Consider the following 24,401-nt stretch of genomic DNA (forward strand, 5'->3'; position numbering starts at 1 on the left):
AAAGGACAAGAGAAGCACAAGCACAGGACAATCTTCCACCCTCCCATTAAAACCCATCCAACATAATCCCCAGTAGCAGGGCCAGGAGACTCAGAAGCCAAGTACTGGAGAGCAAGACACAAGCAGATACCCACTGACCTCTACGAGTTTCATCAGGGGCACTGGGTTGAAGAAATGAAGGCCGGCAAATCGGTCTTGTCTGGTGGTGGCATTGGCTATGCTTGTGATCTGCAAAGAGGAAGTGTTGCTGGCAAAAATTGTATGTCTGTGGAGAGAAAAATGGTGAATCAGAATGAGTTCCAACTTTGGAGACATGCAGCAACATGCTCAGTTGCCATGCCCAAGGTACCTGCTTACTGCCAGATCTGTTATCCCCACCTGCCGAGGATGTCAAGGAAAAGACACATTTTCACACAAGACCTGAAATTAAGTAGCCTCAGTTTTGTTTAAACCTTAAAATTTTAAATTAAGTAGGTTACCTTTTCTAAAGGCACATGTAATCTATATCAATCTTCCCTTAATTTCCAGGAACTTAATTTCTCCAATCTACTTGTATTAGCTACTTTTCATGTTATATGAGGAACAAAAAAAAGAAGGTAACTAATTGACCAAGCAACAAAACCAACCTCAGTCACAAAATGAAACTCAAAGTGATCCAATTAATGAAAAAAGAAAGATGGATATCTAAAATCAACAACAAAAAAACTAAATATCTCAAATCTCCAACAAGAAACATCTGATGGGAAACACAAGCTTAGAACTTTCCTCTCAAGTGAAAAATCCTTACTTTTACATTAGATGAGAATTTAAAATGAAAACAGAAGAAAACAAACATGGTCTAAAGAAGTATTAAGGTTACACAGGTACTCTTGGGGAAGGGAGGACACATGAATATACATGATATATGTTGTAATGTCTCCTGAAAAGTTCCATCTTATTTTGTGTGTATAAATCAACTGGTTAATTTTACAAAAGTCCATGCTGACTTAAACCAAATTTAATTTTCAAATGAGATTCCAAAAGCAGGAAAGGCAAATCCTTGGAGACAGGACTTCTCAGTTTTCCTATAGCACCACCTTGTGGATAATACTACATAAACCAGCCTAATGCCAATCACCACCATTCTAAAGGCCTGGTCACAGAACAGGATGGGCAATGGTTCTGTTACTAACCAGATTCTTGAGGGTTCCTGATTTCCTACAAGAGAATACTACAATGTGCTTGAAATCAAGAGTGGTGGGAGGTGGTAAGGGGAAGGAAGAAGAAACCCATAATTTGGAGAGAAGAGTGAGATGAAAGAAGAGGCCAATGTGGGTTAGGTGGCTGACAGATGAGGCTCCAGCATCCTTGTCTCAGGTCAGCTCTTCCTTTCAAGACATAAGCACACCTACTTTTCTCAAACTACTTTCAAGTTAAGCAATTTAAAGGCTAGGCAGAGAGGCTTTTCTTTAAAATAAATAAGACATTTCTAAGGTTTTAAAAATTTTAGTTCTCAAAGTTTCTTGCTTTTTAATAAGTGGGGAAAATAATGTAAACTATCCCCCACTGGAGAAGGTAATGAAAGAAGATCGACTGTGTGGCTGACATAGCACTCAGGGCAGCCAGGCACTTGGAACCGCAAGGGCGGCAGGGAGGGCACGTGCCCAGCGCCGTGCGAGCAATGGCTCCCAGGATCCCTTAAGAAAAGAAAGCTTTAGCCAGGCTCAGTGGCACATGCCCATCATCTCAGTGACTCAGAAGCCTGAGGCAGGAGAATCACAAGGCCAGCCAGGGCAACTTAACAAGACCCGAAGCAACTTAGTGAAACCCTGTCTCAAAAAAAAAAAAAAAAAAAAAAAGAGGATGGAGATATACCTCAGTGGCAAAGCATTCCTGGGTCCAATCCACAGTACCAAAAATAAGAAATAAAAAGGTTTATTTCAAAGACTAATGTTACACTTATAATGTGATAGGCACCACATTTACAAGACATTTATAGGACATTTGAAGGGCCACTCCTCTACAAAAAGGCAGCATGCAGGCAAACTTGGTAAAATAATGAAGGGACCCTGAACTTGGTCCCAGTGTGTCCAGGGCATGTTTTACCAGTAAGAGACAGACATCCTGCCAGCAGACCTCTGTCCCTACCCCATCAGCACAGGCTGGCTCAGCTCCTAACAGGCTCACACTTCTGTTCTTCAGGACAAACTAAATGATTTTTACATATTAAAGCACAGGACCATCTTATGTTCCACAAAAAATACTCATATTTTCCTGGAAACACATGACTCTTTCATATCATATTTTGTTTTTCTCTTTCTGATACTCAGATACCCCAAACTACTTTCCTTTTAAAAGCACTAAAAGAAAATAACAGCATAAGCATGATGATCACTAACATCACACTCAGGTCTTTGTGTCAAGACGAGAGAGGGTGACGGTGATTGCAAAAGACCGGAGTCCAGGCTTTGTGAATGGGAAGAGCCAGGACATGGCTCCAGATGCCTGTAGTTGCCACTGACTTTTCCTTTAGAGTTTCCTCTACTGCTGGGGAAGTCATGTTCTTTTCCGGATAAAGCTGTTTCATCAGGGCTTCCAATGGGAACTTTATCACTTGAACCTATTTTCTTTTCCCACTAAGAGATCTAACTGTAAAAACTCAGCAACAAAGTATTTCTCAATAAATGTGCTTAAGAAAGAAAGCAATTTAGGAAGCATTCAACAGTGGTGGTAAACTAAAATAAAAACAGAGTGCAGAAAAGGATGGCTGAAGGCCAGCAAAGGAGTCACATCTTCAGCAGGCCTACTACGAGTTATCCCTTTACTTTCATGTGTCACATCCGCTTTACATGAGCTCAAGTGACAGAGCCTGACTCACAGCAGGCACTCAGGAAACAAGAATGAAACAACTGTGCAATACATGCCACTATTCCTATCATCAGATAGGGTGACACTTTATTTATAGAGTTGTAACTGAGAGTGTCTTGGAAATTATTTGCCCTAAACCTAAAATCGAGGATCTTCCTAGGTCAGAGAATAAAGTGGTTAGTGCTGACACAAGTCCAGCCTCCTGACTTTCCTCTCACCACTGACAGCCAGAGAGCAGTCACGCCTGCTGCTGTTGCTAGGAATGATCAGTCTTGTAACAAAGGTCAAATTCTTTGACAAAATGCCTATCTGGGGCAGGTGTTTTAATATCCAGGAGGCCTCCATGCTGACTTGGGAGTCAACCCCAGTACCAAGGGTGTCTTCTGTCTTTGCCAGATATTTCTGTAGCCTGAAGGCACAGATAGCAGAGTGATATACAGATGATAGGAAGACAGGCTTTTTTCTGTCAGGTGCCACAACTCTGAGGGTTGACATTCTAGCAGGATATTATATGTATAGCTCAACTGTTCACTAGTGGATCCCTGAGAATTATTTTTGCCTTTCAGGTCTAACCTATAAAGGCAATTAGTATGTCAAAACAGACTACAAGAAGAGCACAGATGAATCATTCGGGATCACAATCACCAAATGCCAAGGGTTGAACGTAATAAAAGGCCCTGGATTCTCAGGGAAATCCAGAGATGCCACTGCCTGAACAGTCCCCGGTCCTGTGCAAGCCTACACCTAACTCAGGTGGCTCTTTTTTGCCGTGAAAGCCGATAAGGAGTCAGTGTTCCTTTAAATGTTCCCAAGAGTGTTTTCACTGAGCCCAGAAAAAACTCAAAATAGAAGAGTCTTGAGGAACTATACAGACAGAAGGACATTCCCTTTAATGACAACATTCTGTCTGCTCACCCCAAATACAGAGAAACATGAAACTGATAGACTCTTAGGACGTGCTGAAGCCTCCTCCATTCTCACTACAGAGGGGCCATGATCTGGATGCTGCAAAAAACATACAGGCCTGTCCCTAAATGGACCTGTCTACTTAACAACAGGCAATTTCACCCTCATTTGTAAACAAGCATCAGGTCAGGGTAGCCCAAGCCTCAGGAAGCAAATTGGGAGTGGGTGAATGGAAGACAAAGGAAACGGTATTGGCTCTTCTGGAACAGCTGCAAGGTAGTAAAGAAGTGGTCCTGGTATCAGAACAACAAACAAGGAGGAATACTCAAGGCCAGGGAAGGAGCCCTCAGAACCTGACAAGAACATTCAGGGGTCACATACTCAGCAGCAAACTTGTCCAGCCTTTGGAAGAGCTCGTTCTTCACCTTCAGGTTCTCCACGATGGCCTCCACCACCAGGTCTGTGCTGTGGACGACAGATGCTGCATCTGTGCAGGTTGATATGCTGCTCAGGGTCTTCTCCACAAACTCATCACCAGCCTAATGCAGTGGGAGGAAACAGAAGAGAGCATTCACTGGGTTCACAGGACAATGGTGGGACTTGCTCCTAAAACAGAAGGAAGGAGGGCTGGAGAAACCAACATGCTCAAACACAACTTGAACACACCCTGAGAAATCAAACTGTGTTTCTGCCTAGAGACAATGGCATCTCAATGCAATTCTAGACAGGTCAACAGTCTGCCTGTGAACACCTGGGCACAGCTATGAGATCCCAGGCAGATAGAGTTATAAAAGGCCTGGGCTGAGTGTTGGTGTCCAGGACAGAGAGGTACTAAACCCAGACTCTTTGCATTTGCCATATGCCTGGCACAACTATCACTGTCCTCTGTTGGTAATGATCTATCCAGTTCTTAGTTTTGCTCCAGTTACTAAACGGAGTGCTATTCACAGCTACTGTACTAGCCTTCTGTATTTGTTCTCAGAATACTTATGAAACTTGCAATTTGTCTTTCCAGAAAAGGACAAAAACTTAGCTCAACACTACTCATCCATCTAGAAGTGGTGCAGACTACTCCTCTCTAATAGAAGGCAGAGGAAAGCCAAACTAAGCAGTCAAATAATAATCACTCATTATGGGGCTGAGGTTATAGCTCAGAGGGAGAATGCTTGCCTCACACGTGTGAGCACTGAGTTTGATCCTTAGCACTTCATAAAAATAAACAAACATATTAAAAAATAATCACTCATCATGTGCCAGCAACTGATGCATCAAAAACAAGCTAGAAACCATCTCTGCTCTCAAAGATCTTGTAGTCTCATTTTATCCTGTGACTTCAGGTTCCACAAACAGACCTCAGTTGGGGCAGAAACAGAAGCAATGCCTCTATAAGCAGCCATTTTATTTCAAGATGTAATTTGTCCATAGGGCATTGTAACAGTTGTAATGAGAAAATCATCCAAAGTCATCATGAAATAAACAGCCAGATCAGTTGTTTAACAGAAACACAATTGTGAGATAAGAGATAATTCTAAATTTTCTATTAGCCAGATTAAAATGAAAAGAAATTAAGGGATGAAATCAACTTTATTTAAGTTTAAGATACTATCACTTCAACATGTAATCAACTCTTTACATTTTTTTTCTATTGAGTCTTTAAAATATGTGTCTAGTTTACACTTAGAGCATGACTATATTTGGATTAGCTACATTTCAAGTGCTCAATGGTCACCCATAACTAGTAGCTATTATACTGGTCAGCACTGGTTAAAAACAGTATGTCAACCAGACAAGTTAAACTGACATCTCCTTCACCTGATGGTGACCCCAGCAGAGGAGAGAAAACATCAGACTAGACTTCTGAAGAGTTAACAATCAGGAGCTGAGCAAATTGAGCATACGGGACATCTTTTTACCCCTATGGCATGGCCACAGCCTCAGTCCAAGGCTGACCTCTGCAGAGTGAAAGAAAAAGGGCAAATGTAGCCTATCTGGGTTCAGACATACTCTGTCCTTGCTAACTCTTAACCCAAGCAGGATTCTCATAACCTGTCTGCTTGAACCCTCAACATAACACCCACCATGTTTGAGAACATGAAGGACAAGTAAAGGAGATCTTAACTTGCTTATGATATTTAGTCTTTGGATTTCATCAAGAAAAGAATAAAATTATCTCCATGCCTACCATTCCGGTTTCTAAAAGATGATTAGACATTAGGAAAAATGCAAATCATACCACAATGAGATACTACTGCACACCTTAGATATCTATGATGGAAAAAAAAAAAGGAGGAAAAAACAAGAGCTGCCTGGGATAGAGAGAAAATGGAACCTTCACACATTGCTGGTGGGGATATAAACCAAGGCATTCACTATGGATCACAGTTTGGTAGTTTCTCACAAAGCTAAATATGGTACCATCATATAACCCAACAATTCCAAATACAACAATTCCAAATACATAAACATTCATCCCAATACTGGTGACAAGGGCTGGAGGAGTCAGTGCCAGGACCCCTAAGGAGACAGCAATCCTTACATAGAATGACACAGTATTTTAATATAACCTACATACCTATTTCCATATACTGTATATCATTTCTAGATTATTTTGTACTGAATTGTTCACAGAATAACTCTCAGTAAAAACACATTTTTTGAGTATTTTTTAAAATCTGTAATTGGCTAAATCCAAAGATGTTGGACCCATAGATATAGAAACTGACTATATATCCAAAAGAAATGGAAACAACAATGTTCATTTTAGCATTATTCACAATAGCCAAAAAATGAAAGCCTCTTAATCCCATCAATAAATAAAGGGATGAGCAAACTCTGGTATATACACACGATGGAATATTATTTAGCCATAAAAAGGGATGAAATTGTGACACTTGCTACAACATGGATGCATCATGAAAACTTTAGGTGAAATAAGCTAGACTCAAAAGACAAATATTAAATGGTTCCACTTATATGAAGCATCTGGAACAAGCAAGAAGCAAATTTATAGGCAGAAAGTAGATAAGAAGTTACCAGTGCTGGGGGACAGAGGGATGGTAAGTTACTGCTTCATGGATAGAGTTTCTAGTTAAAAACAAAAGACAGTTTTCAAAACAGATGGAGGTGATGAGTGTATAATAATGTGAATGTAATTAATGACATTGAGCTGTGTACTTGAAATTGATTAAAATGACAAGTTTTATGTCATATGTATTTTACAAGAATAAAGAAATTTAAAAAGGCAACAAGCAACAAATAACAAATTCCCTATTTATAATCTTCTCTACGGGCATATGGAGAAAAAAATCCAACCAAGCCTCCAGGTAATCAATCTAAGTGACTTTAACAAAGTGACAAAGGAAATACACATTCATTTGGGTGACTTGTGCAATATTTCTAATTAAATGTGAACTCCCAAGTCAAAATGTGCTGGAAAAGCAACAAGGTCCAACAAGAACAAGTCAATAAGCTTAGAGTTCCCAGCCTCCTAACAGTTCCTCCTGGTTCTGTGAGAATGACTCATCCTAGATTTGCCCTCTCTAGTTTACATAAGAAGGCATATAAGATATCAAAAGTTTCCGTCTAAACATAATGTTTATTTGATCATTCTGTTTTACCTTTCAAGTACAGAAAATATCACTATTTCTTCCTCTTCTATTCTTTTGAAAAAATGGCTGTTCCTCAGTCCCAAATTCTTGATCTTCCTTAGAATAAGTTTACCACCTCAGATTTTTTTCCTCAACCTCAAATCCTACCCAACAACAATATAGTTACTTACTTCTCCTGTTTTCTCATCAGCACATCCTGAATGCTTACTGATGATGTTATTATACTGGTCTAAAATTGTCAAGAAATGAGTTTTCCAAAAATAAACTTAAAACAAAACAACTAACCCACAGTAAACTATGAGTAGAAACCCCTCACAAATGTGATGAGTGAGAAGAGAAGACTAGTCTTAAGGACAATGATAACAAGAAATTACCTTAGGATTTTCTGCAAACTTCTTCTTTGACATTTTCCTAAGGTTTTCCTCAATACTTTTTTTGGATTTTGCCAGGATGTCCTCTGTTTGGTCCACCAACACTACTGTGTGGCCACTTGCCGCAGCAACCTAAAGCAAAAACAAATAAACAAACAAACAAACAAAAAAACAAGGAATTTCTTGTTAAAAGAAAGAAAACATAAAAGTTTAAGAAAGAAGAAAACAGTTCCATATGCCATATGAATTCTACCACCATTTTACTCCAAAATAGTGAATAAACATAATAAACCAACATTAACTAAACTCATACTTCCTGCCAAGCACCCTAAAACCTTTATGAGGAATACAGCAAATTCTCAAAACAACCTTGTGAAGTTAAGTAGCACCCCCAGGGTGGCACAACAGGCAGACAGCACAGCAAGGATCTGAACAAGGTTTTGGAGACCACGTTGGAACCCTTTCCCTGTACAACTCCAGCACTATGCTGTCCGATACAGAAGCCACTACCACATGTGACCACTTAAGTGAAGTGAAATTAATGAAACTTCAAACTCAGTTCCTCAATCACACCAGCCCTTTTCTTCTGAGCTGCAGGACTTGGGGAGCTCAACCCCTGGATTCATCTTTCTGTAGTCCTTAAATCAGAAACAAGTATAAGACTTTAAACTTTAAGCTGGGCTTAATTGCATACACTTGTAAACCCAGCAACTTGGGAGGCTGGAACTGGAGGATTACAAGTTTGAGGCCAGTCTCAGCAACTTAGTAGAGACCCTGTCTTAAAAATGTAAAAAGGGCTGGGGATGTAGCTCAGTGATAGAGTGTCCCTGGGTTAAATTCCCAGTACACACACACACACACACACACACACACACACACACAAAAACAACCTTTAGAGAATCATTGCAACAAAAAGGCTCTGTGCTATTCAGCAATAAGATATACACGAAATTGAAGTCTTTGGTAATCGATCAGTTTAAGACAGGTGAGTTCCTACTTTTACCACATCACCTTGGTTGGGGGGGGATCCTAAAGAATAGGTATACTTAGTGAAACTGCCAAGTTGACAAACAACCAGCTTGGTTTAGCCATAATCAGTGACAAAGTCAATCCATATTTCATCAATTTGCCAATAGCTTCAGCAAGGACCATGGAATAGGAACTATAGTTCAAAATAGGCCATCAGGTCACCTTACAGACAAGTGTAAATGAATCAGCTTAAGAGAGAAGCAAGAGGACACATATGACCTATAACAAACATGATTTAAGAGGCCAGAATGAATGAAAAGGTCCCGAGGATCTGGAAAACCCCTGGGAAGCACTGCTTTGGAACCTCTGGGCACCAACAGTATGTAGAGAGGAGCAGGTTAGCTGTAGTGGATCTGCCCAGAGAAGAACAAGGAGATGAAATTTTAAAAATTAGTCCCAAACCACTGTCATCATGTGAAATTTTTGAGGCCAGGTAACTAAAAGTAGAAAGCCAAAGAAGAAAAGAAACAGAAACAAAAAAGCAAAACCTAAAGGCAAAGAGGTTCAAAACCCAAAGCAAGACTCCCAGGAACAGTTTCAAAATGGTAAGACAGGTTTAAATGCAAGTCAATTTCAATCATATCTACAGCTTCAACCACGAGGCAGGTATGTGTCTGAGACTGTGGGGCCAGAGGGTGGCATTAGCACCCCAAGGCCTGACAGCCTGCCTGGGAACCACAGAGGAAAAAAGCTGCCAGGACAGAGGTCTGACAACTAGAGCAAGGCAATGGGGCAAAGGGATGAGTCATTATGATAAAAGGACAAAGCAAGCGGCAAGTCCAATGTCAGAAGAAGCACTTCACATGCTGCAGGCAGGTAGCCTAAAGTAGAACAATGTCCCCAAAGCAGAAGACCAATTAAAGTTTCTTCCTAAGTGGCAACAGACCAAAGCCCAACAAGACAACAACTGAAATTCTCTGATAGGAATCTGCACTTCCAAATCAATAAATGCTAAGTAGAAAGGCCAGAGCAAATTAGAGGCTATGCAGAAATGACTTAAGACAGCACACCTGAGACAGCTACCCTCAGGAAGTCTGCCTGCAAGGTGACCCTTGGCTGGCATCCAAAACTTGGATTTTGTGAGGCTCCCTTCCATTCTCTAACAAGTGTACCCCTGTGCCTAAACTGTTTGTGAAAATGATGTTGCTTATGCTGAATGCCTGTGTTCCACCTGAATGTGAAATTTTGGAATGTGCAAAGCAGAGGGTGCCTACCTGACACACCCAACAAAAATCTTGGACACTTGAGTCTCTAGTTAGCTCTACTGATGAGTGTTTCATAAGTGCTGTTATAACTTGTTGCTGGGGCAAATGAGCATGTCCTGTGTGACTACACTGGGAAAAGGCCCTTGGAAGTCTCCCCTGGACTTTACCCAATTCACTTTTCTCTGGCTGTCTGTGTTTTTGTTATCCTTTAGCAGAAGGAGTAAATTATCATCATGAGTAAGACTATTTGCTGAGCCCTGTGAGCCCTTCTAGTGAGTCACCAAAACTTGGTGGGGCTAGAGATTAGTGGGGAACTCTAACACAGAAACTAAGAAATCAATCCCAAATTCTGGTTGGAGCTGGTAAGGAAACCGAATTGCTTTAGGATGGGTGGCCATCGGCAGCCACAGCTGACAGGCAGGAGTGATGGTCACTGATCCAGGTACAGCATCTGCAAGGCATGGGCAAGCAGAGGTGCTGTTGCCTTGGAGTCTTTTTGTTTTGCCTTGGCTCCTCTGTCTAACAGCACCTCTGGAATGACACAAATGATTTTTACTTTATTCCTCTTGACCTCTCCTCTAGGTCATTCTTGGTCAAACAGGATTCTGATTGCTAGCCACCAAGTACCGATCTACTTGCTCTCACTCCAATTCCAACAGACACCACCCAGGCTTTCTCAGGTCTTCAAGGAGATGGAAGAAGATTTTTGAGTATATCTGACACAAGATGGTGCCAAAGCCGAAGGGAACGGAAACACAAAAAGACAATGGGAGCTGTGCTCTCTTATTGAGAACTTATAATCTCACTGAGAAAAACAAACACAATTTTTTGATACAAAACTTTGTACATGGGATGTCACACAAAATAAAAGCCTCATGGTGAGCAATCCAGGCAGGCATCAGATCTCATTAGGCTAGAGGAGAGGAACACATGTACAAGGGGCCCAGGGTCCTAAGGAGTAACCTTGAAGAAGTGGCCTCAGCAGATGGGGCAGGTGGTATCACAGATGGTGACTCTAGAAAGCTACTTTCTAAGTTACTATAATCACATCTGACTGTGATCATCACTAGATAATTTGGACTGTTACAGACAAGCTATAATGCTAGCCTCATAATTACTGCTTTTAAGCCTGTAACAGAATCAAATCTAGAGAAGAAACACCCTCAAATAATAAAAAGAAAAGAAGCAAGCACATTTACTTAAAAAAAAAAAAAACTAAAATTCAACCAGAAAAAAAAGTATTTTAGGCTTAAATGTTGACCTTCCACTCCCACCTAAAGTCCTCTGATAAGCATCCTACACCTCCATACACACAAGACACGGGGCCAACTCAGCCTCTGCCTTTCCTCATCCTGGTGTCTGCAGCACATACCAAAGACAACACATATGTGCAGACAGTGGCCAAAAAAGAGCTATTAAATCAAAGCTCTCCAAGCAACGTTCCAGGAGAGCAAAGTGCATGTGTCACATGATCCTGTCAGTGACTGTGTAAAAGGTCTGTTTATTTTCCCATCTCATTTCTAACAGATATGCTCAGAAACACAGTCAGCAACTTCCTGAGGATAATTTCATGTTTTATTCATCTCTCCAAATCCCAATGCCTAGCCCTAGTGAGCACACAATGCACAAACAGCACAAGGTATGTATTAGATGCTTAATATTCACAGGATTATAAACCCAATATTCTTTGCTTCTAGAACTCTACTTCACATGGGTTCAGTACTCTTCTCCTACTGGTGAATTAGTCTATCGGGCTACCACAGAGATGACCTCAGGATACAGGCAGTCTGGCCCTTGCCCTCATGTAATCCACAAAAGCTGCAAGATTCTCATTCCAGACTTGGCAAATTGAGGCAATTTTAAGCACAGGTAGGCTGCCACAGGCCACCTGAAGGCCATCTTGTTTCTTTCTGAATTATTAATGCACTTGCCCTATTTTTCCTATGAGAACCAACAGAAGTCTCTCTACCTTCTTTCGATTATCAGGAAAAAAAAAATCCTTTAAAAAGAAAAAAAGTCAAATGTAGCAAAAATACCAGGGACCATGTACTGAACACCTACCAAGTGCCAGGCTCAACTCTGCATTTTTCCAAGACTACTTCTGAGTGGTCCAAAAACCTTGTTGAAGCAGACAACATACTTTTTGCAAAAGAAGAAATGGGACTGGACAAGTTGAGTCACTTGCCTAAGATCACTAAGTTGTTAAGACACAAAGCCTCTCATATCTATCAAATATGATTCAAATTGAGACTGCCTAACTCCAGAATTGTGTTCTTGTAATCCAATTAAGAGTTTAAGGAAAGTTGTCCTGTTTTTTGAAGTTACCAACTTTCAAGATACAATAATAAAATATCATTTTGCAGAAATTTCATGTTCCTAATTTTTTTCTATCCTCTTTCCCCTTGCCTTTCTTGGTAACTATTATAGACTTGGTAATAGTATCATTAACAAGTCCCTCCTAGTTAACTAAATAATTACATGTCAGTTCTCTCCCCCAATGTGATGTTCTAATACTCCTTAAAACACATTATGAAGGGCTGGGGTTGTGACTCAGCAGTAGAGTGCTCACCTAGCATGTGAGAGCACTCTGCTCGATCCTCAGCACCACATAAAAATAAATAAAATAAAAGTATTGTGTTCAACAACAAATTTTTAAAAAGGCATTATGAAACTGGCATCACTGTTCCATTTTATATAGACGAGGAAACCTGAGGTGTAGAGAAGTTAAAACAACATGTCTCAAGTCTAATGGCCACTATATACAGTAACACACACCATCAACAAGCATCTTTTGGCCTCAGTTAGTCATAGTAATAAAAATTACTAGACAAACCAGAGCACCTACTTAGACAAATGAGTGTTTAAGGCTTAAAAGCAATAAGAGGCACACTAAATACACAGGGTTCTCAAAGTCTGGGTCCTGGACCAGCAGCAGCAACATCAGCTGCAGACTTGTAAGAAATATAAATTCTCGGAATCTAGACTCAGTCAATCACACTGTGGCAAGACTTGCAGATGATTCTGATGTTCACTTAGGTTTCAGAGCTTCTGCTCTAAGATCTGTAACCCAATCAGGCTATAGATTAGAATCAGCTGAGGGACATTTAAAATGAACACAGTCCAGGCCCCACCTGCATATATTCTGATTCAATTTAGTCTGAGATGGCACCTAGGCACTGGCATTTTTAAACATATCCTGTTATGGTTTAGATATGATGTGTCCCCCTAAAGTTCATGAGTGAAGGAGTGTGGCTCAGTGACAAGTGCTTGCTTGACATGCATGAGGCCCTGGGTTCAAATCCCAAGCACCAAAAAGAAAAAAAAAAAGTTCATGTGTGAGACGATGCAAGAAAGTTTAGAGGTAAAATGATTATGAGAGCCTTAACTTTATCAGTGCATTAATCCACTTGAATGGATTAACAAGGTGGTAACTGTAGGCAGGGATGGTATGGCTACAGGATGTGGGTCACTAGGGGTATGCCACTGGGATTTATATTTTGTCCCTGCTGAGCATAGCTCTCTCTGCTTCCTTATTGCCATGTCTTGAGTTGCCTTTCTCTACTTATTTCTTGTGTCACAATGCTCTGCCTCACCTTGCTCCCAGAGCAATGGAGCTGGCTGTCTATGGACTGAGACCTCTGAAACTGTGAGCCCCAAATAAATTTTTCCTCTTCTACATTGCTCGTCACGTATTTTAGTCACAGCATCAAAAAAACTAAAAAAAAAAAAAAAAAAAAAAATCCCCAGATGATTTTAATGCCCAGTCATTGTACCCAGAAAGCACTGCTCTAAAACAATTTTGTTGGGAGGTAAAAATCCTGTTAGTCCTGATTCCTATCCCCCCACCACCTACACATACACACCAGCTTTGCCAACTATATCCTCAAACCACAGAGAGGCCAGCAAATCTCTGTCCCTAAACCAGTTATTTCAAGTCTTCCTGCCACTGTGTCCACAAAAAAGTTCCAGACATCATCATGAAGACACTATCCAGAAGGCTTTCTTCCCCAAACTCCCCAAAGAAAGATCAGGCCCTACCAGTGCTCTTTTCCCTGGGACTCTTGAATATAAGGTGCCTTGCTTCCCTAAATAGAACATGTTTCTTAATTCCTGAAGGTCAGGCTCTGCACTTGTTACCCCACTTTTGTTTTAGTCCCTTCTCCTGAAATGGCTCTCTTCTAACTTTGACCTCTGGCCACATTTGCATCTACCATGTCCTGCATCCACCCTTGCTTGCTTGTCCACTACTAGTTACCCTCCACCACCATTGAGCTAACAACCTCCCTTTTCTTCTCCATAGCCATAATACTGGTGAGGGACGGAGGGAATGTGGAACCTCCCAGAGAAGATATTCTTTGAAAGATTCCCTGACCAACTGAAATGTTAGTCCATGGATGTTTGTCACCCCTAATAACAGCTCCCACTAGGAGTACCTTCCTGTACCAAATATCAAGACTATCAATCTCAATTTTATTTAACCAATTATTCAACTTCAAATGCCAATTTTAATTAAGTATCATTTTACAGTTATATAGTTTATTTTCTTAAAAATGGAATAATTATGACATTAAAATCTCAATTAAATGAGCTTATGATTGTTTTTGATATTTGGAACAGGAAAATTCATCAGTTACCACTGTGCTGATAACTATTCATCCAAAGAGAGGAGCTAGGTAATATCTACAGCACAGATATTATGAACATCATGAGGCTCAATTCTCTGGCACATTATCAAGTGCCTGTGACTGCTTCATTCTCCCACAACTTTCCTTCTTCAAGCCATTGCAAAACGTTCTTGGAGAAGGTACTGTGGCTTTATCTAGAACAAATAATATTATGAACATAAATTTGCAAAGTGCACTGATATCTCAGATCTCATTAGTGACAAAAATAAACAGTCATATCATCCATAATATCTTCTATTAATGTTATCAATGAAAACACAAATTTTAAAAATTCCTATAGAACTTTTGAATCCCCCAAAATAAGCCTAAAGACCCTAGTTTAAAAAACAATGTGATCTCCTCTAACCTTTCTGATAACCATAAGAGCAAATGTTAAGAAAGGTGTGACAAGTTAAAATATCAAATAAATATTTAAACTGAACACCATATTAACATTTGGTTCAATGTTCCTCTTTCTGTACTACGTAACACCCTAAACTTCAATTTAGACATATTATTTCTTCAGCAACATTCTCCCCAACTGGATTTCCAGCCTCCAAAGCTCAACGTTCCCAGCCCTCAATAGAGGTTTGTTTCATCTTCTGAAAGTCCAACTTAAACATTGTCTCCACAGGCTCATATTCCTTCCTCCACAAGATAACCAAGTCTCGAAGTATAAAACTCATAACTCCTACAGCTTACTCAAGTTCTTTTGCTTTTGGCTTTGATCTTAAAAATCTCTCTTTCACCATGACAGTGGCACACACTTTAATTCCCAACTATTTGGGAGGCTGAGGTAGGAAAATAGAAAGTTCAAGGCCAGCCTCTGCAAATTAGAAAAGACCCCATCTCAAAACAAAAAATAAAAAGGGTCGAGTGATATGACTTGGTGGAAAGCACCCCGGGGCTCAATCTCCAGTACCAAAAAAAGAAAAGAAAATCTCTCTCTTCCATCTAACTTCACTCTTTCTTCATTCTTCCTTGTAAAAATTATCCTTAATTGCTGTTGAGGCCAACCTCTTTCCTAGGATATATATGATGGCTCCTGGTCATGGGTTCTAGTCTCTCCTCTTCAATAAAATTCCAAGTTCTGGCCAGGATCTTTGTTGCCCACCTATAACCCTGGTGACTCAGAAGTTAAGACAAGAGGATTCCAAGTTTGAGGCCTGTTAGAAAGATCCTGCCTCAAAATAAAAGATAAAAAGGTCTGGGGGTGTAGTTTAGTGGTAAAGTACCCCTAGGTCCCATTCCCACTACCAAAAAAACAACATAAAATCCCAATAGTTTCAACATGATTAAGTCTTCATTCACAGTTTTCAGTTATATGTTGATGTGAAGCTAAAAACATTCTGTTTTTAGGGCTATGCTTTTCTTGGCAGCCACACAACTACACTGGTGCACACAAACGCTCCAGATAGTGGGGAAACCTCTGGACAGTTCAGGTAAGAAATGCAGAGGTTATTAGAAAATGCTTTTTATCAAATGATCAAAGACCATGGACAAATCCTGCTTCCTTGAAGGTGAGAGCTTTTGAACACCTGTCCCCACACCTGTGCATTCCTAGGAATGGAATGGATCGTTTAGAGCACCATTCAGGACACAGTACTGTGTTCTGTCCTTCATTGACCACTGGACCACTGATAGCTGGCTCCAGGCCCCTGGAAAAAATGATAAACAAATTCTCTGCTCTCAAAAAGCTTAATTTCTCATAAAGTATTCCATTCCATCCTCATAACATCCATTGGGGGGAGGCAACTGCTCTCATTGTAACAATAAGCAAACTGGAAGTTGACATGTGACTGGGATTTGAAACTGGAACTGCCTGCTTGCTTACTTTCCTTGACCCTGCAAGGCATGGCTGGGTCTAAGGGCAATATTCCCAAACAACAAGCTGAGCCAGGGCCAGATTCTGGCACCCATGTGCCAACTTGGAACTGGAAAATACACCTTAACCTTTGTCAACTGTCCAATACCGTAAAACTGGGGCAAAAGTATTTTGGGGAGGATTCAATGAGTTCATATAATTTAAACACCTATAACAGTTCTTAGCATACTACAATAGATTATTATTTGTATTCTAGGCTGCTCCTTCCCCTCTTTAGGCTACAAGGGTCTAAGGCTTATAATTGGACCCAGGTATAGCCTTCTAAGGCTAGAGTTAACCCTTACACAGCACAGCTGGGAATGGAATCAATCTACTTATAAGATTTCTTTGGAGATTTGTAACCATTTGGAAAAGGTGGCAGACAAACCTTCCTAGAAATATTTAAAAAAAAAAAAAAGAAACCCAAAAAGTTAGTTATGCCAATAATGCATAAAATATATAATTGTCTATTTTATCACCTACTACCATAAAATATAAACAAATCTTTTATAAAAAGTTAAAATATATCAAAATCTATACCTACAAACACATAGTATCATTTGCAGTGGAGAGAAATGTAAACAAAGATGCAATATTAAATCATAGCTGCATACAATTAACTGTAGTACTCTCTGCACTGCTGTGATCATTTCACAGTGTCCAGGTATGACTGCCGTGGGCTCAAGTGCTGCTGTTAAGTCTCTGGGTGAGCAGTGTGTCTCTTCAAAAAGCCATATTATCATAGTAAAAAGTGATCTCTGTGGTTCCTGCATAGTTCTCACTGTATATAATACAAACAACAAACAAAATCTGTATCAATAGGCCTTTTATGTTATAGGTAAGGCTTCCAGCCTACAGCAGGCTCATAGTAGTCAAGTTTCTGGGAAGTCAAAAACTATACATGAATTTCCAATTGTGCAGTGATCAGGGTCCCTAATCCCTGCATTGTTCATGAGTCAACTGTATTTTGTTTTATTTTTGATCTTACACCTCTGATCTCAAGACTTGTTCTCCTTTCAGTTTTCATTTTCAGGTATTCCCACCTGTGTCTTTAATTTTACAAACAGGCTGGGAAATCACTCTGTTTAAAAAGAAAGAAAAAAGTGGATGAGGCAACTTCAACTATCTAAAGTGGCTTTGGCTTCACCACCAAAGTCCTTCCATTACTAAGTAGCACAGTTGGTATGCTGAGGGCCAAGTTCTAGACTAGAGCTAGATTCACATTCATATTCCTAAATTCATATTCTCACTATGGGGCTGGGGGTGTAGCTCAGGGGTGGAGTGCATGTCTAGCACATATGAGGCACATGTGCTTGATCCTCAGCACTACATAAAAATAGATAAAATAAAGGTATTGTGTCTATCCACAACTAAAAATATTAAAAAAAAAAAAAAAGCAAAACCCTCAATGCCATGCTTTGAATATGTCCCATACAAAGTCAGGTACTGCCAATGTGGTAGTATTAAAAAGTGAAGCCTTTAAGAGATGAATAGGCCACAAGGGCTCCTCCCTCATGAGTGGGATTAGGTGCCCTTATAAAAGAGCACATCAGAGGGAGTATGTCTGGCTTGCTCTTCTCATATGCCACATGAGACCACAGCATTTCTCCTTTCTGGAGGATCCAGCAAGAAGACCCTCATCAGACACCCAATGCCAAGTCCTTGTTCTTGGACTTCCAGCCTCCAGAACTGTAAGAAAATAAGTTTGTATTCTTTACCAATTACCTACTCTCAGGTGTTCTGTCACAGCAGCACAAAACAGGCTAAGACAATGGCTTAGCCACTTACTATGTGGCTTTGGGCAAGTTAAGCACTCTCTCTGTAATCTTAGGATACCCATTCCACAGGACTAATATGAGGATTAAGAAATTAATATACTAGGGTTAGGGATACAGAGCTCAGTGGCAGAGCATGTGCTAAGCATGTGAATGGCCCTTGGTTCAATGAAAAAGGAGAAGGGGAAGGAAGAGGAGAAATAGGAGGGAGAGGGGGAGAAGAAAAAATTAAAGCATTTAAAATGCTTCAACTGAATCTGGGCACATGGAAGGTGCACAAAGTTTGTCAGCTACTATTCTACTCAGCACATTTGGTGCTTCCACTTTCCATTCCTTAACTCTAATTATATGGCTTCTGTCTCAAGTCTTTTTGTGCTGCTAGAACAAAATACCATAGACTATGTACTTTATATATAATAGGATTTGATTTTTTAACATTTTTGGAGGCTGGAAATCCAAGATCAAAGTGCCAGCAGGTGTGCTATCTAGAGAGAGCTACACTGCTTCCAAGACAGGGCTTTGTTGATGAATCCTCTGCAGGGAACACCACTATGTCTTCACATGGAAGGACAGAAGGAGCAAACTTGTCCCCTAAAGCCATTTTATAAGACTCTAATCCATTCATGAAGGCAGATCCAACAGCTGTATCACCTCCTAAAGCCCTCACCTCGTAATACTGTTGCATTGGGGATTCATTTTAACATTCATTTCTGGAGGAAATACATTCAAACCAAAGCACCACTGTTTCCTGAAATTACAGATAATGTACCAATGACTGTTAGCTATAGTTTGAATAGGATCTGTCCCCATGAAAACTCATGTTTGAGCCTTGGTCATTGCATACTGATACTGAGAGGTGTGGACTGGTGAGAGATGTCTGGATTACAAGGGCAGAGTGTCGTCATGACAACAGATTAAGACCTTTCTCATAGGAATGGGTTTATTCTTACAGGAGAGGGTTAGGCATCATAAGAGCAGGTTGTTATAAAGCAAATTTGGCTTCTTTAGTGTTCTCCTGCTTCTCTTCTTCATGAGCCCACTTACCCTTCTGCTTTCTACCATGAATAGAAACAGCATGGCTCTTACCAAATGTGGCTGCCTGATCTTGGACATTCCAACCTTTGTAATTCTAAGCTGAATAAACCTCTTTTCTTTATAAATTATCTAATCTCAGGTATTATTATAGCAATAGAAAACAAAGATAAGGCCTTTTAACAGGTTAAGTCAATGCCTTATTCTTTGGATTCATCTTTTATTTTTGCATGGTTCTGCACACTGCAAATTTGGATTTCCACTTTGAAAGTCTATGATTTCTTACAAGTTGCTCCTTTTGGGCATATGAAAACTGACTTTTTAAAATTTTCTTGGCTTCTAAACAAAGGTATCCTTTAAAGTTCTGCTTTCAATATTCTTTTCTTCTGGTTCTATATCCTTTGTTTTTGAAACTATGCCTGAAACATGTTCTATTCTAAGTTAGAGTCATCATCTTGACCCTAAAGCCAATTCTCCCTGACCTTTATGAATGGTACCGTTATTCTGCAAATCATAACGTGCTGGATGATATCTTAGTTTTTAATTACGGTCCAAAAGAGTTCTACTGAATATTCAAAGCCTATTTCAAATGCTATTCTCTTCATGAAGCCTTTGACCAAATGAATGTCCTCTTTTTCTGTTTTGAAACCTTAGAGCAAGATTTTTTTATGGTTTCTATTATGTGATTTTACACCAAAGTGACTGTCACTTAGATTTGTGTGTAATTTCTCCTGTTAGACCTAAAATCTTTTACTAGCACAAACTGACTTAAGTCTTTGCACCCACCTAGGATTTATCACATGCCTTGCACATGACAGGTACCCAATAACTGTAAAATAAAAAATAATTTGGAGCATGATAAACTGAGCTCCAGATACAAACCAGACACACCACACTTCTTCCTCTTCTGTGCCAATTTATAGATCCATGCCCTCACCTCTGTGGTTTTCTCTGCCAGGCATGTTCTCCCTCATTGCTGCCTCCCCTATATCTTTCAAAATCTAATACAGAGGTTATTTGTCCTTTAACGAAATTTCTTCCTACCCCTAGCAGACATTTCTTTGTGCCTCTACTGATTTATAGATATAACAAATCTTTTGTATAGGACTCAAAATAGTGTGTGGGGTGACAAAAAAAATAAAAGTAACAGAAGTTTAAGCTAATATGACTCACCAGCTACTAATGGCTGCTCAATAATATAATAGTAGCCCAAACCACAGGATCAGAAAATGAAAGATAAAAAGGCCATAGGTTCTTTTATGTAAAAATTTCTCAAGTTTGGTCATTAATCAATCAGAATGTAAGAGAAATTCCAGATGTGATGGAAGAATGATAAATCAGAAATGCAAAAACTGATCAACACAAACTTTTGATTGTGAACTCAAGATAACAATGCAGAACCTTTTCAAAAGGGCTGTTACATCATCTACTAGTTCAGATTCTAAAGTTGCTGTCACTATAAATGCCATTTCAGGGTTGTTCTGTCTTATCCCTATCTGAAACCCAACTTGAATTTCCAGTAAATATAAATTTCATAAACATACATATAAACAATATATATACATATATATTCATACTTTTTTAATGTCCATTTTTCCTTACCATAAGAATTATATTCTATATGTCACATCACATCTTTTGTATTTAAAAAGACTTTCCTCAGACTGGGGATATAGTTCAGTGGTAGAACACATGTTCAGCATAAGCAAGGCCCTGGGTTTGATCCACTGTACTGTGTGTATCTGCACATGCACATGTTTACCTTAAGGTAATGTATCCAAACTATTAAAATTTTCATCTATAGCAAGTCACATCCCAGACATGACAGGCAGGCAGTCTTTATTACAATTAGTTATTCATACCTGTATTTCTTCCTCTACACAGTAGGCTCCTCAAGAGTAGCAATTACATCTTACCTTTCATACTTCTTATGAACACATGAATGATGGACAACCCTTCCACTATTTTTTGGTAGTACAAAGAATTGAACCCAGACCCTCACACATTAGGCAAGCACTCTGCAATGAAGCTACATCTCCAGCCCTTATCAAGTTCTCTTAAATTGCACAAGCTGGCCTGTAACACATAATGTTCCTGTTTCAGCCTCCCGAGTTACTGGAATTACAAACCTGTACCACCAAGCCCAGCCTTGTCTATTTTTTAAAAGCCTCAATATGCAAATTGTTTTAGAAATAAATTCTCAAGAAATCATGACTGGTTTTGTTAACTAGGAAAACTTTATGAAAACAAACTTTATATAAATGTAAGTTATTTTAAAATTATGCAAAATTAAAATAATGAGAAATCACTTTTGTTTGAAAATAAGAAAAAAAGGAGCTAATGGCAGACTTCAGCCAATTATAAAGTATAAAAAAAGTTATAAAAGTCTCCGTTATTTTGGTGAGCAGATTAGATTTCTGGAATTGGTGTCTGGAATGCTAGGCAAAAGGGGAACTGGAAGACACATGTTGCCTAAAGAGTAATTAACATTCTTTATACATTGTACCTACCCCTGTGATTTAAAAATGAATTTGTGTTTAATTCACTCCAGCATGTTAACGCATCTTGTTCTTTTTATCAAAGGGGCTGTAGGCAAGGCCCTAGGTTGCAGAGGGGCCCATGTGAGCCAGGTCAGATATGGCCACAGAAACTCAGATTCACTCCCTCCAACACAGCTTCCTCTTACCACATGGGGAATTAAGACCCTTAGCTTTCACTACCTTAAGGTCAGAGATCAGCAAATGCATTTATTGTTCAGGGTTATTAAAGATAATCAAGACCTGCAATTTGTAGAGCAAATCAGCTGATGTGGTAGCCAAAATCAACTAGTGGTATCTTTTAAATTCTCTTAGCCGTGAAATCCTCCATAGGAAAGAATACGAAAGACCAATAATGTAAAATAAGTCATAGAAGAGCAGTTTGGGTAACACTAAGAATATTCATGGGACCCCTGAGGTCCATCAGAGAGCATAGTACAAAAATCTATGAATTACTCACATCCATTAGAATGACTATTACAAAAAACAAAAGTTTGGGCAAGGTATGGAGAAATAAAAACCACTGTGCATTGATGATGAAATGGAAAATGGTGCAGCCACTATGAAAAACAGAATGGAAAATCCTCAAAAGATTAAAAACAGAATTACCATATGATCCAGCAATTCCACTTCTGGTTATATACCCCAAAGAACTGAAAGCAGGGACTGAAACAGATATTTGTACACCTATGTTCAAGCAGTACTAGTCACAGGGGGGGAAAAATGGTGGAAGTAATTCAAGTGTCCACTGATGAATGAATGAATAAACAAAGTGTGATACACATTCAGTAGGATGTTATTCCACTTAAAAAGAGCAATCTAGCACATGAACCTTGAAGATATGATGCTATCTGAAATAAGCCAGTTGCAAATAGACAAATACAACGAAATTCCACTTATTTGAAGTACTTAAAATAGTTGAATTCAGAGACAAAAAGTAGAACAACAGTTGTCAGAGATGGAAGAAAAAATGGCAAAAAAAACTATTTAATGAGTACTAAGTTTCCATTTTGCAAGATTAAGAGTTCTAGAGGCAGATGTTGATGATGGTTCCATGATATTGTGAATGTACTCAAATGCCACTGAATCATACATTTGAAAATGGTTAAAATGATAAATTACCATAATTAAGAAAAATCAGATAAAGAAAAATAACAAAAAACCCACTGACCTAATCTAACATAATATCTTCTTTTCAGTGAAGAAAACAGAAACTATCACAGAACAATTAATCACCCAGATACAGACAGACACCAAAGATCTGATGGCTCTTTCTATTGATGTAACTGAGGACCTTTCTGATAATGTGAGGATACTTGTATTAGTAAGAGCTCTTATTTAGAAAAGCATTTCATGTATCTTGGATGCAAGGAAATCAACAGAACTCATGTTTCTTGAATTATGTAATGATATCACTTAAGTTACTGTTAACTTTTTGGCAAGGAGATATCTGGTAATGGAAAAGGAGACCACAAAAGAAAAATAACCTTTCTTCTCCTCCTTCAAACATCTATAATTTATTGTAATTTTTACAATAAATGAAGAAGACTCCTCCTGGCACTTGAACTTCAGTGACAATAATTTAAATCAGCCCACTGAGAATTCTTGTCTTGTATTACAGTGACTTACACACTCCAAGACCTTGAAGACAAGTAGTCTGCAATGGAAAAAAATTATTTGAAGCCTATGTCCTCAGCTCCATGACTTTTCTAGGCCTAGTGGAAGGCAGGCTCAGCCAGAGAGGAAATATTTTTAGACAAGGGTGCTTCAGAGTTCTAAAAATAAGCCAAGAGAACAGAATGCTTGTCAAAGTCCCCAAAGTACTCTGGCCACAGGATCAGTAAGCATGCCAATATTATATTTATTTTTTTGCAAATGTATCACCAGATTTGAAGCAGTTTCTCTGAAGCATAGCTTAACTGATGAATATGTAAAAACCAGTCACCAACTGGTCCGGTGACTTACTGGTTTCCCTCCCCTCTCCCACCAACAACACAGCTCCACACCAGAAAGGAGGGCTATGGCATGGTCTTCAAAATATCCCAAGTGGTACAAATTATCCACCACACCTGAACTCTGAATAAGGACAGAGTCAATGCTCCAAAGCTGACTGTGCCAGGGCTGCTGTGCCTTCACAGGAAGGTCTGCCTTTCTCAGTCTTTTTGATTTGCTCCAGAGAAGAAAATGGGTCATAAATCAGGTGCAACTCCGTGAACTGGCGATTCTGGGTTTATGATTATCTCTGCTTGAGTAAGACCTTGGACTCTGCTATCAGCACAAAGTAGTCTTCACTAAGTTCAACAAATCAAGCAAGGGTTCTCTGTTGAGGCTTTCAACCACACTGCCACCACAGCCAGCTGGTTTGTTATTAAAACAGTTAAATGCCTTGGCTGTCCTCCCAAGCGTATTTCTAAAAAGCTAAGAAAATGTGCCCCCCAATTTGGACTATAAGTCTGCTAAATATAAAAAAATTTACTAAGGGGCTGGGATTGTGGCTCAGTGGTAGAGCGCTCGCCTAGCACAGGCGGGACCCAGGTTTGATCCTCAGCACCACATAAAAATA

General features: G+C 39.4%; 1 protein-coding gene across 2 annotated transcripts in view; it reads right to left on the reverse strand.

Annotated features, from left to right (window-relative positions):
• Hadh (hydroxyacyl-CoA dehydrogenase) overlaps window positions 1-24,401 on the reverse strand; it is a 47,995-nt gene that overhangs the window by 16,533 nt on the left and 7,061 nt on the right. For both annotated transcript variants that reach the window (XM_005340788.5, XM_078021827.1), the window contains exons 2-4: window positions 7,736-7,864; window positions 4,135-4,292; window positions 139-265 (exon numbers count right to left, since the gene is read on the reverse strand). In XM_005340788.5, the coding sequence (XP_005340845.1) occupies window positions 139-265; window positions 4,135-4,292; window positions 7,736-7,864 (414 nt within the window). The remainder of the gene's footprint in view (window positions 1-138; window positions 266-4,134; window positions 4,293-7,735; window positions 7,865-24,401) is intronic.

The sequence above is a fragment of the Ictidomys tridecemlineatus genome, chromosome 9 (genome assembly GCF_052094955.1).
Source record: "Ictidomys tridecemlineatus isolate mIctTri1 chromosome 9, mIctTri1.hap1, whole genome shotgun sequence".
Lineage (NCBI taxonomy): Eukaryota > Metazoa > Chordata > Mammalia > Rodentia > Sciuridae > Ictidomys > Ictidomys tridecemlineatus.